The 20,508-nt window shown below is 37.8% G+C and overlaps 1 protein-coding gene across 2 annotated transcripts in view; it reads right to left on the reverse strand.

Moving 5' to 3' along the window:
• MNAT1 (MNAT1 component of CDK activating kinase) overlaps window positions 1-20,508 on the reverse strand; it is a 203,010-nt gene that overhangs the window by 115,914 nt on the left and 66,588 nt on the right. For both annotated transcript variants that reach the window (XM_004698633.2, XM_045287823.1), the window contains exons 2-4: window positions 13,451-13,603; window positions 10,955-11,028; window positions 1,797-1,900 (exon numbers count right to left, since the gene is read on the reverse strand). In XM_004698633.2, the coding sequence (XP_004698690.1) occupies window positions 1,797-1,900; window positions 10,955-11,028; window positions 13,451-13,603 (331 nt within the window). The remainder of the gene's footprint in view (window positions 1-1,796; window positions 1,901-10,954; window positions 11,029-13,450; window positions 13,604-20,508) is intronic.

Raw genomic sequence — 20,508 nt, forward strand, 5'->3', positions numbered from 1 at the left:
GCTGATACTGAGCTTCTCCACTGTGTCTTCCCACAGATTTAATCAATTTGATTTCTGTGTATTCCATCTGGGGAAGTCCATCAATGTGCATATAGTCACTTTTTGTGTTGTCGAAAAAGGTACTTGCTACAAACAAGTTGTTGGTTTTGCAAAATTCCATCATCCAAAGATGGATTTGGTGATAGAAACAAAGCTGGAGAGTTCCAGCTTTGTTTCTATCACCAAATCCATATTTTCCAAATACTGTTCTTTCCTCTTTGTTTCTAAGTTTTGCATTCCAAGAGCCAGTAATTATCAATGCATCTTGATGCGTACTTGATCAATTTCAGACTGAAGTCATTGGTAGAATTCTTCAATTTCTTCATCCCTACCTCTTGTAGTTGGTGCATAAATTTAAATAGTTGCATTGATTGGATTTCCTTGAAAGCAGATAGATATAATCACATCACAGACAGCATTGTACTTCATGATTGATTCTTCAATGTCCTCTTTTGACAACGAATGCCATACCACTCCACTTAATTATTTCATTCCTAGCATAGTAAATTATATGATTTTCTGATTCAAAATGGCCAATACCAGTGCATTTCAGCACACTATTGCCTAGGATATCGATCTTTATGCAGTTCTTTTCATTTTTCACAACTTCCAGTTTTCCTGGAAGATTCATATTTTGCACATTCTAAGTTCCAATCGTTAGCAGATTTTTTCAGCTGTTTCTCCTTACCTGGAGTCGTGCCCCATCAGCAAATGACGATCCCGAAGGCTCCCCTCCCAGAGGACTCACCTGACTCATGTCACCATGGTCAACTCTACTTCTAGAAATCAGCTCCGCCTCAGTCACACTTGCAGGGCCCTCGGACCCCAGGGGCCCATCCTCTGACACTATCTCCGACAATGCTCTGCTTCTATCAATTAGGCTTCCAGGATCTGACAATATTTTAAAGTTATGCATACGTTTTAAGCAGCTCTTTCTTCCAAGCCAAGTCCTTCTTTGCAGCCTGGAATTTCCACTGTAACCTGCTACTTTGAGTGACCCCACTGGCATTTGAAATACCAGTGACATAGCTTCCAGCGTCACAGCAGCACATAAGTCACCGCAGTATGACAAGCTGACAGACAATGCATTATACAGTATGTGCATTATTTGTTAATTAAAATGTTAAATGTGCATTAAAATGTTCATTGTAAACTTGTGTTAATTTCTAATCAATAAGGTGTTTATCTCCCACTTGAGACCTTCATGAATGCCTAAGTTTTTCCCATTTTTGATTGAGATAGAAAAGAATGTCCAAGTATAAAAGTGAACCTCCATTATTTTATGACTATTCTCCAAATGCACTCTGACCAGAGAATTATACAAACAGGCAAAACTAGCATTAACAACCTACCTTAAGGATTAAAAAACTCACTGCCATTGCATCAATGTCAACTCATAGTGACCCTACAGGACAGGGTAGAACTGCCCCTGTGAATTCTGAGACTATAACTCTTCATAGGAGTAGAAAGTCCTTCTTTCTACTACAGAGCGAATGGTTTAAACTGCTGACTTTGGGATATCAATCAAAGGCATAACCCCTATGCCACTAAGGCTCTTACCTTAAGGATCCACATCCCTAAAATAGCACAGCCTACCACTAATGCAAAGTTGTTTTTGCCACAGTAGCATAAACCTATTTATATGCTTGTATACACATAGCAGTGTTTCTGATTGAAATGTTAACTAAACTCTTTGGAAATGTTACTGGTTTTTAAAGAACATGGCATTTTAAAGAATTTAAATATTTAGCACCAACCAGCTTCAGCTTATTTTTCTGAATCACATCTTTGTTTTCCTTTTGGTATTGCTCCATTTTCTTTTTGGTGTTGTCCAAATCCACATTGTTGGTCAAGTTGAAAACTGTATCAGAAAGAAAACAATAACATAAAATGCAATTTAAATATAAATCTTAAGTAAAAATAATTAAATATTCACCACAGCAATTTCTTATTCATTGAACGTGATTCCTTATAGTTATTTGTGTTCTTTAACTTACTTCCTATTTTAGAAACTATTTCCAGGCACAGCAACTATATTTTCTGAGTCAAATACAAAAACTACCTCCTGAATATCAAGAGAAAAAACAATATCCACTGTTAAAGTCAATTATGATTCACAGTGACCCTATACAGGGTTCCGAAGCTTTAAATCATTTGGGGATGGTGCATATGTTTAACCCGTATACACCCTGAATGGGTAAATGTTTAACACATACATACAGTTAATCAAAAGATTGAAGGTCATATTGATCCAGAGGTACCCTGAAAGAAAGACCAGGCAATCTACTTCCCAAAATAATCTGCCATTAAAAAGCCTATCAAGCAGAGTTCAACTGGAACACAAATGGGGTCACTATATGTCATATTTATTCAAAGGAAAGTGGTTTATCCCCACTGTTCCCCAGATTCCTCTCAAGCTCACTCTTTGCTTAAACTAACACCCTTTCAAATAGTTTCTACACAATTTTATCATAAAGGCAATCATAGATAAGTCAATGCTAATCTTTACAACTCAATCATATTATAAAGTGCCAATTAAATCACTGACAAGAATGGGAATTCTAGAACACTTAATTGTACTTTTGTGGAACCTGTACATTACTTATTTCCTTAGATTATTAAAAGGGACTGTTCTATGGTTTCAAATCAGGAAAGGGTTGTATCCTTTTATCATATCTAATCAATCTATATGCTGAGCAATTAATCAGAGACACTGGACTATATGAAGAAGAAGCAGGATTGCAGGAAGGCTCATTAATAACCTGATATATGCAGATGGAAAAACCTTGCTTGCTAAAAGTAAGCAGGACAATGAGCACTTACTGATGAAAATCAAAGAGTACAGCTTTCTGTATGGACTGCAGCTCGATGTAAAGAAAACCAAAGTCCTCACAACTGGACCAAGAGACAACATTATGACAAACAGAGAAAAGATTGAGTTTATCAGGAATTTCATTTTACTTGGATCCACAATCACAAACAATGTTCATGAAAGAGGTAGTTAAGAAGTCAAATGCCATATTGCAGCACAAGACCTATTTAAAGTGTTAAAGAGCAGAGATGTCACTTAAAGTGTGCCTGACCCAAGCCAGAGTATCTTCAATTACCACACATGCATGTAAAAGCTAGACTATGAAAAAGAAGACTGCCGAAGAATTGATGCCTTTAAATTTGGTACTGACAAAGAATGTACCACAGACTGCCAGAAGGACAAACAAACTTTTCTTGGAAGAAAAATAACCAGAATGTCCCTTAGAAGAGAGAAGACTTTACCTCATATAATTTGGACTTGTTATCAGAAGAGACTGGTTCTTGAAAAAATGCATCAGACTTAGTAAAGGGTGACTGAAAAAGAAGAAGACCCTCGACAAGATGGATTTAACACACTGGCTGCCACATGGGCTCAACCATAGCAATTAATGAGATTGTTCTATTATAAAATGGCTCATGATGAGGTGGAACTGACCGAGTGGCAACTTATAACAACATTTACAGTTATTGATGAATTACAAAAATCTTATAATTTCAGATCTGAACAAAGCAAACTAAATTTCAAAGTACAAGAACAAATCATCGTGGGCTCTTGTGGTATGAATCTATTGAAAAGATAATCAAATTGGAATCCTATGTAGACCTCTACTAGAATGCATATAACAGTTAAAGATACACAGCTTAATAGTAAGCTAGACATCTTACTATTGATTTAAATTTTTAATTAAATAGAACCCAGAAATAGGTAACTCCAAATTTGAAGTGAATTTAATGTTTCTTTCTCATTAAAAAATGCAGTAAGTTTCAAATAAACAATTTACTTATTTCATTTTTTAATTTCAAAAGCAACTAAAATCAAAGCCAAACTTACTACCACTCAGTTAGTCCTGACTCTTAAGGCAGATGCAAATCCTCATGGTAGAAACAAACCTCTCTTTAAAAACACAACCATAAAAATGCATTCATGTCATTGAAATCTTCCAAATGAACCAAGCTTCTTACATGTCACAATCAACCCATTTGATATAATAGCCTTAAAGAAAAGGGAATAGAAGCTACTTTTTCTATAATAATTCTGTGGCCCTTTATCTGGCCCCTGGTTTAGCTCAGCTATTGACCTGTCTCTAGTCAAGTATTAAAAGCCAACAAAAAACCTATTGTATTCCCTGAAAGATTTAATGTTAAGCATAATTTTGAAGTCTTTCTGGCATCCAGATTTATAATTAAAGCCCTTGGGACTTTCTCACCCTTTTAAAGTAAGTATTCTCTGAAGTAAAAGCGTAATCTGTTGATTGTGAAAAGAAGAGCAAACTTTGAAATAACCCTGGGGGCCAAAAGGACCAAGAAACATATGTCTAGATTGTCATAATGACAGAAAGGAACATATTGTTAATGTTAGGGAAAAAGTTCATCTCCATGTGTAAACTGTTGATGCTGTTATTCATAGTTACATTTTTAAAATTTTGTATTCATGATGCTCAAAGGATTTATGATTAAATTTTTATAATGAAATGACTCCAATCCTCAGTTTATAAATCCTCAAACATTGAACCCACAGCATAAAACTACTAACTAAATTTTTCTTACTCTAGACTTTAATATCTGCAATCGCACTCCTCTCTATTAACTGCACTCTGAACCACCCAAGTATGTTCATGGACCTGGTGGGTTAGAAACATAGATATTCAACATTTGGCTCCATTATTTACTAGCAATACAATCTTCAACACAGTTCTGAACCTCTCTGAGCCTCTTCTCTGTATAGAAAATGGAGATAAAAATGCCTGTGGAAATTACATGAGATACCGTGGCTACAGTGCAGTCCAGCATTTAGTAGACTCTTGGTACTGTAAACTAACATTTTATATTATCAGTAAGCACAAATGAAAAATAGTCACACAGATAGCACACACATCTACTAATCACCTTGATTTTTCACTAATCAAGCCAATATAGGTATCACAGACATCTACTAATCATCTTTATTTTTATTATCAGCTTTAAAAATATGAATAAAACACAAAGAAGATACCTGCATAGAGAAAAATTTTGTATTATTGTATATTTGTAATACAGAAAAAGGTGTCTTTACACCGTAACAATGTCATACTACTAATTGGTGGAGCCACAGGCTAAAACAACTTGAAAGGTCTAAAACTAAAAAAAAAGAAAGGTCTAAAACTAAGTTCTTTACTTCATCCTTCATTTATACACACTTCCAGTTTCTAAAATAAACTAACAAAAAACCATACTGCCTATTTTATTATATTAATTAACATCATACAGCTATTGAAGTGTTAATTTATCCATGCTGGTTCTTCTAACTCCCTATATCAAATCAGTCATTTTATCTCTAAACATCCCCTTTGCTTATGCCTACAGTCACCAACCAATACTCCCAGCCTTCACATTCTCTCACTACATTAGTGTAATGGCCCCTTGGGAAGACTGTCCCTACTTAAGTGTCTCCTCGCACTGCTTCACTTCACCACCTCACTCCTCCTGCTGGCACTTTCAGCCTTGAAAAAAACCTTAAACCCCCACAAGTCAGCTTACAAAGCCCTCCATAACACAGATCTAGCCTGGGTTATTTTGTTTGTTGGTTTGGTTTTTGTTTCCAACTCATTCTAGTCAGTCCCATGTTCTATTTAACTGCGTGAAGGCTACTTTCTTCGTCTCCACGATGTTCAACATCTCATTTCTGGGCCTTCTTCGGTGCTTTCTTTTGGTCCCAAATTATCTTTCTTCCCCTTTAAAGTCAAACTCAAATATAACAGTTTCTCTGGAAAAATGAGGGCAACAAATGTATAGATGTGCTTTACACAATTGATCTATATATTGTGATGAATTGTATGAGCCCCAATAAATTGATTTTTAAAAAAAACACAATGTTTCTCTGAGCTTTCCCAAACTCACCTCTATCTCCCAATATTAAATGAACTGCTTCCTGAAGTGTACTTCCATAGCACCTTGTAAATGCCTATAAGACTTATTACATCAAACTATCCTTGTTTAAAAAAATGAAATTTCAAATTATTCATTTATAGAATCATCTCTCCACTCAGTCTGAGCTTATTTAGGGCAAAAATTACATATCCCCCGCAAATAAAGCTGTTCACATAGAACAATTAATATTTGCTGAACTGAGCCAAGGTTCAGAAAATAAGCAATAAATGCATGAAGCTACATCTCAAATGTCATCTGTTTCTTCAGATATAAAGAAGCCCACTCCATTCAAGGAGAAAAACACACATAATCAAATATCTTATTTTAAAACATATACGCTAAGTATACTGTCAATCTCTGACTTCGTAGCAGACCACTCCTAGCTAGTCTTCAGGTGGTTTTGCTTCTGTCTTGGATAAACCACACCCATCATCTGTACTGTCCAGTTTCTATTTTTAAGTGGGGTAAATACTTGAGGAGCAAAATCCTTATGAAGGTTTACAAATTTCCCCACCTTTATATACTATTTAAGTAAATAATACAATTACAATACCAAGTTCAGCTGGCGTGAAAAGATTTATTTACCAATGCAACTAACTTTTAGTATATAACTGCTGAAGACAAAAGTGCACATGAGAGCAGCTTCTAATGGAGAGTATTCATTATACTTTGGGCATCAGCCAGTACATTTTATGGATGGGCCGGGGGATGTCAGCTACTCCAGTAAAATTAAATGGGGCTAGTTAAAAGAGCATCAATATACTGCAAACAGAGACAAGTCCTCCATGAACATACAAGTACGAATATATCATAGCAAAGTCATCTTCAAAGTACATGTTCTAGGCTGTGTTTTCCTTAGCTAGTCAAGAAACGATATCACACTATATATTCCTAATATACAGATTTGTTCTTACCTGCCAATCCTAACTCTGACTCCCCAGACATAAACCTGGTTTTACCTATAAGCCTTGGATTATCCACACCTTCAACTGATTCACATCTCATAGGAGACATTATATTTTTAAGATTACATATTGTAAAAGACTTATCTAAAACTATGTCCCAGAATCAAGATGGCATTGGACTGCCAACTGCAAGGTCAGCAGTTTGAAACCACCAGCCACTCTGAGAAAATAAAAGATGAGGCTTTCTACTTCCATAAAGAGTTACCGTCTTAGAAACTCACAGGGGCAGTTCTATACTGTCCTAAAGGGTCTCTAAGAGTCAGTATCGACTAAATGGAAGTGAGTTTGTGATAGTCACACTACCTAAAAAATAAGTGTAAGCTGGGTTTCTTCCTCTTTTCTTTTCCTTTTTTTGTTTTTTCTTCCTCTTTTCTATACAATTGCTTGCCCTATGCTTAACATCTACCTAGCATCAAATGTCTACATGCTTGCTTACTTGCCCAGTTCTTGCAAATATTTTATCCTCATAGTCTATATTGTAACATTCCCATTTTGCAAAGGCACTCTTAATTTTACTATTTTTTACATAAAATTTATAGCCACTCACTCGTGGTTGCTAGGATTATACAGAAAGTACAATTAGAAGGGGCGGGGAAGAGACAGTAACTCTTAAGAAATAAAAAATCCCAAAGTCTGAATTATGCATTGAACATGCTATGTGCTATGGCATAAGAAAAAAATTTAGGTATTTTAGAAGAGGTTCAGAAACAGCTGGGGGGGGATACTAACTTTTTCTTTTTCTTTCTAACTTTTTCTTAGTACAGAAATTAAACATATTAGAATAGTCCATTCCTCAAGAATTTGAATTTTTGCAGTTTAGCATATATGCATAAACCTTCCCAGGCAATGGTTCTCAGCTTCCTCATGCCGTGACCCTTGAATACAGTTCCTCATGTTGTGGTGACCTCTCAACCATAAAATTATTTTCATTGCTACTTCATAACTGTAATTTTGCTACTGTTATAAAACAACCCCTGTGAAAGGGTTGTTTGACCCCCAAAGGGGTTACAGCCCACAGGTTGAGAACCGCTGTTCTAAGGAATGACCAATAAGCATAGTGTAAATGACTACTTTTTAGAATTCCAAATTTACAGAGAAATTGTGTGGAAAATACCCAGTTCCCAGAGAGATCCCACCCTCCTGCACACTGTTCCCCTTTTTTAAAAAATCATATTATTAGGGACTCATACATCTCTTTTCACAATCCATACATACATCAATTGTGTCCAGCACATTCGTACATATGTTGCCATCATCATTCTGAAATCACCTGCTTTCTACTTGAGCCCTTGGTATCAGCTCCTCATTTCCCCCTCCCTCCCCGCTCCCCGCTGTTCCCCTTATTATTAACAACTCGCATCCTTCTGGCACATTCCTAAGAACCACTAAAATAATATTGATATACTATTATTTTTTAAAGTGCATGATCTACAATGGGTTCATTCTTTCTCCTGTATAGTGTAGTGCAGTCAGTTACTTAATATGCCCTTGTAGCCACAGTCTTTGAGACTCCTACACAACACCTCGGTGGACCCATGCAAATAAAGTGTATGGAACCTGCAACAGTTAAGAGTATGTGTCAACTCAGCTCAGTTGTGATTTTCAGTCATTGACAGTTAAGTTATAATATGATTTGGCAATTATATAACAATGCAATCATCCTCCATTTAGAAGTCTGGTATAAGTGTCCTCCATATTGTGATGTGTATTATAAACCTAACCTCTATACCTGTGGTTATGGTCCCATTTGGTAGTGAGTTATCTATTGTGTTCATGATACAGGATGAGGATGGGAAGTATCTCGCGTTTCCACCTTACTGGAAGGTATGACTCAAGTTTCCATCTGTAACCCAGCCATCACCTTTGTCACGTGTATTCAACTTACTCACTAGCATTTTCTTGCTCAAGTAAGGGAAGTTTCCTTGAGGGTATGGTCCAGTTTATATCTATAGTTATATATACAGTTATATTTACATGTAGTATCCGATCTTAAGCCCTCATCACCCTGGTTGGCAAAAGGCTATACAAGGCAGTGACAGCCTAAAATCCAATGGCAGTGTGCCCACATAGATTAAGCCTCCATTGAAAGCCTTCTGATCATTAACCAAGGATAATCTTGCCCTCAGGCAGAATGCCTCGGAGAGTGGATTGCCCCCACCCCTCTCTGGCCAGCCCTGGAAGAGGCAGTCTCTCCCTTAGGAGTTGCCTAGGTGTATCCTTGATGGAGACCACTGTACTGACAGTATAGAGGATTGCAGTCATGAGTTTGGCCTCTCAGTTTAGCCTTGACTGCGTTGGTCAAAAGGCTCTGGACCAATCTTATAAACCCTTCTATCTAACAATGTACATGTCCCAATCATGGTCCTGTCCCTTCTTCGGTAGTCTTACCTATAACCGTGATGTGCTGATCTGCCACCAATCATGCATTTGTGATCGCTTCATTTGTCCCCCCATTCCCCTTTGAAAGCTTGGTATCATAATCAACTGCTGGATGCCATTTCAACCTCACGTTGATGATATCCCTTATCTGGATGATGTGTCTGTCTCTGTGTTGTCTTTGTCTCTTTTAAGACTTAGCAAATGTTTTCTGTAAATTATATTTGAGATAGGGGTCTCTTTTGTACCCTGAGACTACATAAATGCTCTGGCAAAGTTCCCTCTCTTGCTTTTGATCCAACATCCAGTTTGTTGCTCTCTGACCTCAAGTTCTTGAGCTAGCGACCTATCATCTGACCTGGCTCACCAGTTTCTGAAGCCTGTCATCTGACCTGCCACTGTGTCTTCATCAGACTCTGCAACCAAGTTACTCACAAGGGTTCTCTAGCCTGATGGCTGCCTGACCCACAGTTTTGAGACTTGTTAGCCTCCACAAGCACATGAGCTGTTTTCTAGATGATTCTTGAGTTCTGTGAAATACTGCAACAAATTACAGAACCCAAAGATGGGAAGGGGAATCTGGAAGGAGGAGGAGGTGATGTTAGACATGATTGAGCGGTACAGCAGTTTGGAAAAGTTGGACATTTGGGACATCTTTAACCTCTGATTCATTTTGTGCTGATCCTCATAAAATAAATTATTCACAGTCCCATGCATTTTTGATAAATGCATGCCAATTGTATCTAATACTCAAGTACCGTAAAGAATAATTTAATGTCATCAATTTAAATATGAAAAATGTGGATATAATTTAGCTTCCAAGTTTCAGAAAAAAATAAAAAAGATTACTGTTTGATCCCCATAGCTTCATTCTATTGTCATAGGCTGTAAACTCTGTGTAGTCTCCCAACCTGTACTTTGCAATAATGGCACCTTTAGAAAATGCCATTAATTTTGGAACCAACATATAATCACTGCCAAGCTTTTAATGTCTTTCAAATCTTAGGAAAACAGAAACAATACTCTTTCTTATAAAAGCATCCTTTTGACTAATCTCATTAGAAAGAAAAGATTACACTAATCTCTGGTTCCTAAATAACAAAGAACACCACTTCAACAGTCAACGGCTTCAAAGTATTTAAGACTACTGTATTCTCATAAGCACAAATGATGATAAACAAAATATGCTTTAATCAGAGTGCATAAAACTAATGAAAATAATACAGAACAATGCCTGAATAGCCTTCCTTTTTGTTTAAAGTACTCGAGTAATATCACCAACTTATAAGACTGGTCTTCCTTTCTAGCTATTAGGTAGTACCACAGTTTTTCATCATGTCTTTCCTAAAACAAAATGTTTATTACTTAAGTATATACTTTAACTTAAGTATGTCTTCAATCTGACCATTATGATTCAAGTGTAAAAGGAAGTAATTAAATAAACCATCAGCTATCACAATGATACTGGTTAGAAATTTTTATAAGGGGGCTTAAAAGAGTTTGCAGAAAAATGGAATTGAAAGAGAGTGAATTTTTCTTCCATGAACTTTTTGAGATGGTCTCCCAGCCATTTAAAAAGATAAAAGGGCAAGTTCCGATACATTAGCATACCAAAAGTGCAAGTATTGCAAACATACCAATTTCTTCCACTTCTTCCAGGAAGTCATTATATTCTCTTAGACTAGAAAAGTCTTCTTCTCTTTTATTGTATCTTTAAGACATGGGGGGAAATATCAACATATTACACATCACTTGCTTTCAATCTTAGCTGACAGATATATTTGTTCTTAATTCATCAGAACAAAAAAGAATTGCTTACTGTTTTCTTGACACCAAGGTTTTAACTAAACCAAGAATGCAGGAGAATTAGGAGAAAATGGTTCAACATATAAAATCCTTCTAAGACTTAAGAGAAAGGAAAATTAGGAGCTTGAAGTAATTGAAAATAAGCTTAATCGGGTTTATAACCAGAAATTAGAATGCTGTTTAGTTCTCATAAAAGGATTCACTACTTTCCATAAAATTAAAATTTTTAAAAGACCCTCCTGACCCTCCTTGTCATGACATCTAAAGCAACCTGTATTAGGAAAACCTTATTGTAATATACCTATGAATAATTAGAAAATTAATTACAAGAGTTTAATAATAAAAATATCAGGATCTAAGCAAAACTCTCTCTCAGAATTAATCCAAATAATGAAAGAGCAGCTTGGGGCACTAATAAAGGAGGGTTGGTTAAGTATCTAAAAAGATGCTATTAGAACACTAGGTTGAAATGGATATATTCTCCCAAGAAAATTTTTTTAACCATAATTTTCTAAAATGTTTTGATTGTTAATGTCAAAAAGAAGGATAAAGTAGCTTAAGGTAAAAGGGCAGAAAATAAAACACAAATGTATTAGCAAAGAAGAAGTAAAAACAAAAATGGTAAGAGATAAAATATATATACCAATACATGATTTTTGGAAACATCTTTCAATATCGACTTAAGTGCCACCAATATTCAACCACTAGCTTTATAGCATTTTTTTCTCTACCTATAGTTGAATTGTTTTATTGCCAGTCTCTAGACCAAAGTTTCTTAAAACATTGTGGGTCACAACCCCATATGAGGTCATGGATCTGAAGGGTGTCACAAAAAAGTTTGGCAACATTTAAAGGTTTCTGAACTTGGTTTCTGAACCAAAAATTAATTCAAAATCCAATACATAAAGAATCCGAGGTGTTTCTGGCAGCACTTTGCACAGCATTTGGCTGTGTGGCAAATTTCTCAGGTGAAAGGGGGCCGGGGTCCTTGAATAGGGAAAGTTTAAGAAGTCCTGCCCAGACCACCCGTTGCTACTATACTATAAGCCTCATAAGGGCAGGACCTAGAGCTATTTCCACTCATAGTTTCACTTCCATTGCCTAACGTGCCTGAAACTGTTTGAGCACAGTAGGTACACAATACATGTCAGTTAAAGTAAATGTAGCAAGTAAACAAGCGTATTGGGAAACCATCAATCAAGATTTACTCTTCTCTGACAATATTACTGCTAGTGATGTTACTAGAAGTTGAGTTCTCTAAAGGATTATTCATCTATACACAATACAAAATGATACTCTAAAAGGGGGTGGACTATCTGTTTTGATAGTCAAAACAGAAATATACATGATGCTTCATTTGCTTTCAATTTGTTCATTGCTAAGATCAACTAAATGCCTCCCACAGAACACACTTGCTTAATAAACTGTTGAAAAAATTTAGAGATGAATTTAATTATTCAACTGACAATTTGTCCACATTTATAGAAGAGAAAGTCAAATAATAGTGCTACTAGGATTTCAACTTATGTGATTGAGTTTATTCCAAATAAACATGTTTAAGCATGTCTCTAAGTTAAAGTGATGGCTGCAGGCAAGTTTCTCACAGTAAAATAAGGTGCTTTCAAACAATCTTTAATCAAAATAATGCCTTCTGAGGGGATCTGCTGAGCCAGCTAGATTTAAAGTGGATAGGTCGGCTTGGAAGCTTATGGCAACTAGATTTTTGGTGGGGACTCCAATGGGGTTACCTTTATAGATTGCCTCAAAAGACAAAAGGACAGTCATACAGGCTTATTGTGAAGAAGTTTTCTGAAAACTGAACTGGTAAGAAATAGGACAAGAAAGTTACACCAAGTGATTTTTTGCTTTATAACAAAAAATCATAACAACGTACCTCCTCATTCTTCATGGATTACAAAGTCTAGTCTAGAAGAATTTTACTGGGAAACCTCACCCCATCCATCCTACAGTCCCAATCCTGTCATTTCTGAGTTTTTTGTTTCCAAAACTCAAAGAAATTGATGGAAAAGAAGCATGATATGAGTTCTGGAGGATGTCAAAATGGCCCTTTTGATGCAGCATAGATCACAGGGCATAAAATTCTTCAGGAAAGGGTTACAGAGATAAAAACACCACTTTCAGACATGAATGGAGAATATCAAGAAACAAAATGTTTTACGTTGTGACACTTTTACTTAATAAAAGTTTCTAAGATTTTTGTAGCAATACTTTTTTACTTACCTTGGTATGATTTGCTAATGATATCAAAAATTAAAATAATTTTAAGTCCTCTATGTTGACTTAACCATTCAGGCAATAATACTTACATCTTTAACACTTTTTTCCTAATCTCAACCTCTTTGTCAACAGTAGGGTCTTCAAAGAGTTGTACCCTGAAGTTGCTCTTTCTCAGTGGAGTGCCACACTCAGGACAATTTCCAGCTCCTCTCACAAAAAGCAAATCCACACAACTTTCACATCTGTAAGGATAAAAATACAAGGTAGTTTAAACTAGTATTCAAATTTGTAGCAAATGCATGGTTTGTCGATTTTTCTTTTAACATGAAAATCAATCACTGTTACTTGAAATCTTACCAAAAGCCTTTTGGCAAGTTTTCATTTTTATCTGAAGCTTACTTTTCAGACACAAATATACCAAAGAATATCAGTTATGTTTTATAAATTAAGCCAACTGAGTGGGGTTCCGATAGAAAAGCTAGGTGAGTGGAAACAGCAAGCCAGGGAAGACGTGGGAAGTGATGGCACTGAGTAGATTGCAACTAATGCTGCAAAATGAAATGTTTGTATGTTGTTAGGTGGGAAACTGATTTACTCTGTAGACTTTCCAACCCAAAAAATAAAATGGTTGTTTTCTGACTGTGGATTCAGAAGACAGGAAGACTGAGAGGCCTGTAAAAAGTGGTCACCTCCGTCCTCAGTCCAGCGTCCTGGTTACACCAAGGCAAGAGAAGCCACAGTGTACTGTAAATAAACTCCCCCAAGAAAAGTGTTTAACCTTAATTTTCTTAAGTGTTGTAATTATTAATGTCAAAAACAAGGATAAAGTAGCTTAAAGTAAAAGGACAGAAAATAAAACACAAATGTATCAGCCAGGAGCTCCAGCCTCTGGAGAAGCCTGTAGATTACAAGAATTTAAACAACGCTTCATTTTCTTTCAACTTGTAAGAAAGTTTCTGCAAGTTCCCAGCCAACAAGACTTAGAAGGAACAGGTGCTAGCTAAAGAAGATGCTCTAAGCCTGAGAATGCAGAGAACTGGAAGTGGCCCAAGGTGTATAGAAAAAGGAAAACATCACCCCGCTCCTGCACGCAGAAACCCAAGAAAGAATGGTGCCTTGTGAAAATTTTAATCACGTGCCACTGGCTGCCTCAAATCAACTAGTGATTGCCTAGGTAAGCAAGGTTTCCCAGATCACTCATCCCCTCTCCTCTCAGATGGTGCTGTTTGGGGAAAGATGTATTATTTCTTGGAAGGTTTCAGGTGGAAAAGTATTAGGTGAACCTCTCTGTATCAGATTCTCACGGGCTTATTTTCTAAGGCTTAATGGAAACTGTTGCTATGTTGTTTTAGATAGGTTCAGGCACCTCCTAGTCATCCTTGCTCTGCCCAATAGACTAACAGGTTTTGGAAAGGCTGGCTTTTGTAGCCTCTGCATCTTGAGGGGGCAGATGGGCAACTAGAAACTCAGGCTACATGAGAAAACTCAGGTTACTTCAAGGACAAAGCTTGAGTTAGAGCTCTTACATAGTAAGCATTTGGTACATAGTTGTATTCTTGTGAAAGTGTATTAGAAGTATTTGAAAATGCTTTGAAGCTATGCATAAAGTTTTCGGTGGTGAAAACTTCTTCCGAAGTGGGGAGCCAAGTCCTTCTTCATTGTCCTTAGTGGGGAAGCTCCTCGGAAACCTGTTCACTGTGGGTGATACCGCTGGCATTTGAAACACCAGTGACAGAGCTTCCAGCATCACAGCAACACACAAGCCACCACAGTATGACAAACTAACGCACAAGTGATGGTGAAGATGAATGTTTAAAGTAAGTGGACTAAAAATAAATAAATTAATTAAATAAAGTAAGTGAACTACGAAAAGGACCGATCTGTATTGGATAAGGTTTGAATGTTCCTTAGAGGCAAGGATGGCAAGACATCATCTTACAAACTTTGGACTCATTGTCAGGAGAGACCAGTCCCCGGAAAAAGACATCAGGCGTGGTCGAGTGGAGGGGCAGCAAAAAGAGGAAGGCTCTCCAGGAGATGGACGGACACAGTGGCTGGAACAATGGGCTCAGACATGGGAACAATCATGAGGGTGGCACAGGGCTGTCGTTTTCTAGTGTTGTACACAGGGTCGCTATGGTCAGAGTCGACTTCACGTCACCTAACAACCACGTGTGTACGTGTCCAGTCGATCCGAATCACCTATAACGCTATTTTATTTTCTTCACAGCACTCTTTAAAAACCTCAACCTCTTAGTGACCCCACAGGACAGAGCAGAACTGACCTTCTGATGCTATGTAAGTCTTCATGCAGTAGAAAGTCTTGCAGTTCTCCCAAGGTGCAGCTGGTGGTTTCAAACTGCTGGCTTTGCATTAGCAGCCCAATGCAGAACCTTTGACACCACAAGGGCTCCTTCAAACCCTTAGCAATTAATATAAATGTGGTATAATCACTGCTGTCACGCTCATTCCAGTAATCTTACTTCATTTTCTGTATAGCACTTAGCACTGAAGATATATACTGTGATCCCTCCTGTTACTTAATCACTCATCGTCTCCATAGAATTTAGCAATGGAGATAAATATTACAGGAAAGATGTGTGTGGTACAGATAGGAACTGAAAATACAGGGAATCCAGGACGGATGAGCCCTACAGGACCAGTGGTGTGAGTGGCAAAACAGGGAGGGGAGAGGGAGAGTGGGTAGGAAAGAGGGAACCGGTTACAAGGAACTATATGTGACCTCCTCCCTGGGGGACGGACAACAGAAAAGTGGGTGAAGGGAGACGTTGGACAGGGCAAGATATGACAAAATAACAATTTATAAACTATCAAGGGCTCATGAGGGAGGGGGAGCGGGGAGGGAGGGGAAAAATGAGGACCTAATGCCGGGGATTTAAGTGGAGAGAAAATGTTTTGAGGATGAGGGCAATGAATGTACAAATACGCTTTACACAATTGATGTGTGTATGGATTGTGATGAGTTGTATGAGCCCCAATAAAATGATTTTTAAAAAAAAGATGTGTGAAAAACGGTCAAAATAAAAAAGAACAGAAGAAAAAGTTAGCAATACATGAAACTGTCTTATGTGTGTGATGACTTTTCTCTCTCTCTAGCTAGGATGTCTATTTCATGCGGGCAAGGACATGACCAACCTTGTTTTCTGTCCCCAGTCCCTGACACTTATGATGTACTCAAATAAGCTTCACTAAACAAGGGTAGATATAAACACAAATAAAAAGAGAAATCCTGAAGAATAAGATAGGCACTGGACATATAAAGCAAGCTAAATGAGAAGAATAATGCTAGGAAATTAGAATTTTTAAGGGTTTTAGTAAAATTTTGATATTGATCTTACCATATTTCTATCTTTACAGTATTTTTTTAATAGCAGGAAAAATAATCCCAAAGAGGGAGAATACAGACATTTGTCGTTACCAAGATCAACAAAGCCCCAGAAAAAAACATTTCAGGTCGAGGAAGATTGGGAGTGGTGCACGTTCCCTATTCTTTGTGGTTAGAAAAAATTAAGCCCAACTAGAGAAGTTGAAAACGGACACACTTTATAACTACACTGAGTTAAGATACTCATAAGCAAGAAACCATTCAAACGATTCAAATCTACAGAGTTGCAAATAATAGTCTTTATTTCAAAGTCTTGAAGACTAGACTAAGTCCAGAGATCAGTTAATGTAATCTATAACATGCTAATAATTCTTAAATTCATATTATATATTAGACATTAAATTATTTGTTTAAATTTTACTAAGGAACTTTAAAAGTAGCTTATTTTTCATGCAATTTTTTTCCTTCCTGATTTTAAATGCTAACAAAACATACCACTAAAAATAAGAGTTGCATTCCTAAATGTTTCCTCCCCACTCCCACTACCATGATTCGAATTCGATCTTGCAAGTCTGGCTAGACACGAGGAGGTACACTGGTACATATAGGAACTGAAAATACAGGGAATCCAGGACGGAGGAGCCCTATAATAGGACCAGTGGTGTGAGTGGCAAAACAGGGAGGGTAAAGGGAGAATGGGTAGGAAAGAGGGAACCGATTACATGGAACTGTGTGTGACCTCCTCCCTGGGGGAGAGACAACCGAAAAGTGGGTGAAGGGAGACGTTGGACAGGGCAAGATATGACAAAATACCCATTTATAAACTATCAAGGGCTCATGCGGGAGGGGGGAGCGGGGAGGGAGGGGAAAAATGAGGACCTAATGTCGGGGGTTTAAGTGGAGAGAAAATGTTTTGAGAAACGATGTACAAATGTGCTTTACACAATTGATGTGTGTATGGATTGGGATAACAGTTGTATGAGCCCCTAATAAAATGTTAAATAAAAAATAAGAGTTGCAATAATATAGAAGTATATAAAGAGGAAAACTGGGAGTTCTATTTCTTTCTGCTGCATATCTCACTTCCCCGAGGTACCCTACTACTGTTGAGTGCAGTGTTTATGCGGTCAGCTCTATTTCCACATGTTTGTAAAAGCTATGTGGAAACCAGCCATAGACAAAAAGAACAGGAGAACAAGTTGGTATTTGTTCATTCAGTTCATCTGGCAAAAGAGCAACCAAAACAAGTATGTGGGCAATCTTTTACCTCCAAGAGAATAAGGAATTTTCCCCCCAAAAAATCTTATAATCTCCAGAACACAGGGAAAAAATGCTAAAAAAGCCAAATCATCATTCCTTAGTTCCCAAAATATTTTATGGGTTTTTTTTTCTGGGAGTGAGGGGGTTGTTTTGAAAACCCAGAAGAGTACCCACCCTTCTTTGAAAACCCAGCAGGGTACCCACCCTCCCTTCTCTCTCTGCATTGGTTTACTTTTAGCATATTGTATTTTCCTTTATCACAAATATTTAACTATATCGAACACCTACCTTAGAAGCAGAGCTGCAATACTGTCAGATATACTCAGAACTGTATGAATACTGGGGAAAAGTTGTCAGAGCACATGCCAGAAGATAAGCCCCTCAGAATGGAAGGCACTTAAATACTACTGAGGAAGAGCTGCCTTCTCAAAGAAGAGTCAACCATAATGAAGTGGATGGAGTACAGTCTTTATTTGATGTGGCATGACTCAAACTGAGAAAAAACAGCTGCAAACATCTAATAATAATTGGGACATGAAATGTACAAAGTCAAGAATCTACAAAAATAGAAAACTGTCTAAAATCAATGAATGATTGATAACCTAGATATGAGTGAAATGAATTGGCACTGGCCGTTTTGAATCAGGCTATCATAGAGCCCAGGCAATCCACATGGCAGCTGCTCTGCAGGAGAAAGATGGGTGGTAAAGAGCTACAGTCTCGGAATCCCATTATGCTCACCTTCCCGACAAGATCGCCAAAGACAAAGCGGGTGCATAGGCAAACATGGTGAGGAAAGCTGATGGTGCCCGGCTATTAGGGGATATAACGTCTGGAGTCTTGAAGAATTGAGGATAGACAAAAGGCTGTCTAGCTGAGAGCCAGCAAAGTCCACATGGAGGAAGCGCACCAGCCTGTGTGATCACAAGGTGTTGATGGGATCAGGCATCAAAGAACAAAAATTCTATCATTGTGAATGAGGGGGAGTGCAGAGGAGGAACCCAAAGCCCATCTGTAGGCAACTGACCATCCCTTACAGAAGGGTCGTGGGGAGGAGACGAGCCAGTCAGGGTGCAGTATAGCAATGATGAAACACACTTTCCTCTAGTTCTTAAATGCTTCTTCCCCCCACTATCATGATCCGAATTCTATCTTACAAATCCAACTAGTCCAGAGGATGTACACTGGTACAGATGGGAACTGGAAACACGGAATCCAGGACAAATGAACCCCTCAGGACCAATGGTGAGAGTGGTGATACCGGGAGGGTGGAGTGAAGGTGGGGTAGAAAGGGGGAATTGATTACAAAGATCTACATATAACCCCCTCCCTGGGGGACATACAACAGAAAAGTGGGTGAAAGTAGACATCGGACAGTGTAAGACATGACAAAATAATAATAATTTATAAATTATCAAGAGTTCATGAGGGAGGGGGGCAGAGAGGGAGGGGGAAAAATAAGGAGCTGATACCAAGGGCTCAAGTAGAAAGAAAATGTTTTGAGAACGATGATGGCAACAAATGTACAAATGTGCTTGACACAATGGATGGACGTATGGATTGTGATAAGAGTTGTACAAGCCCCCAGTAAAATGATTTTTTTTTAAAAAGAGCTACAGTCTCAGAAACTCACAGGGGCAGCTCAACACTCCCCCACAGGGTTGCTGTGAGTCAGCACTGGGGCAGTGAGTTTGAGTCTCTTTTTACATATGGTTTATTGTGCCAGGAATGGCAAATTCAAGAAGTGCCACACTCATTGTCAAAAAGCACATTTCAGGATCTAATGTGAAGTAAAATGCTGCTTATGATAGAAAGAATGATATCAGACAAAATCTGTGCCAATTAAATCAGAGATTTTTAGAGGTGGAAATTGCCCCCTGTAGCTACCCTATAAGACAGAGAATAACTGTCGTGGATTTCCAAGACTGTAAATCTTTTTTTTTATCACGTCCCTCTGCAGGGGTCCTCAAACTTTTTATTTTATTTTTAAATTATTTTATTGGGTGCTTGTACAATTCTCATCACAATCCATGCACACATCCATTTTGTCAAGCACATATGCACATTTGTTGCCCTCATAATTCTCAAAACATTTGCTTCCCACTCTAGCCCCTAATATCAGTTGCTCATTTTCCCCCTCGCTCCCCACTCATGAACTCTTCATAGTTCATAAATTATTATAGTTTTCTCATAAGTTACCCTGTCCGATGTTTCCCTCCGCCCTCTTCTCTGCTGTCCATCCTTGTAATCGGTTCCCTCTTTCTACCTCACATTCCCTTCACCCTTCAGGCATCGCCCCTCTCACCACTGAAGGAGTCATCTACGTATACGGGATTCCGTGTGTTTCCAGTTGCTATCTGTACCAATGTACATCCTCCGGTCCAGCCAGATTTGTAAGACAGAATTGGGATCATGATAGTGGGGGGAGGAAGCATTAAAGAACTAAAGGAAAGTTATATGTTTCATCGTTGCTACCCTGCACCCTGATTGGCTCCTCTCCTCCCTACAACCCCTCAGTAAGAGGGTGTTCAGTTGCCCACC

This window comes from Echinops telfairi, unplaced genomic scaffold (assembly GCF_000313985.2).
Source record: "Echinops telfairi isolate 266 unplaced genomic scaffold, ASM31398v2 ScPeMD7_18;HRSCAF=68, whole genome shotgun sequence".
In the NCBI taxonomy this organism is placed as follows: Eukaryota; Metazoa; Chordata; class Mammalia; order Afrosoricida; family Tenrecidae; genus Echinops; species Echinops telfairi.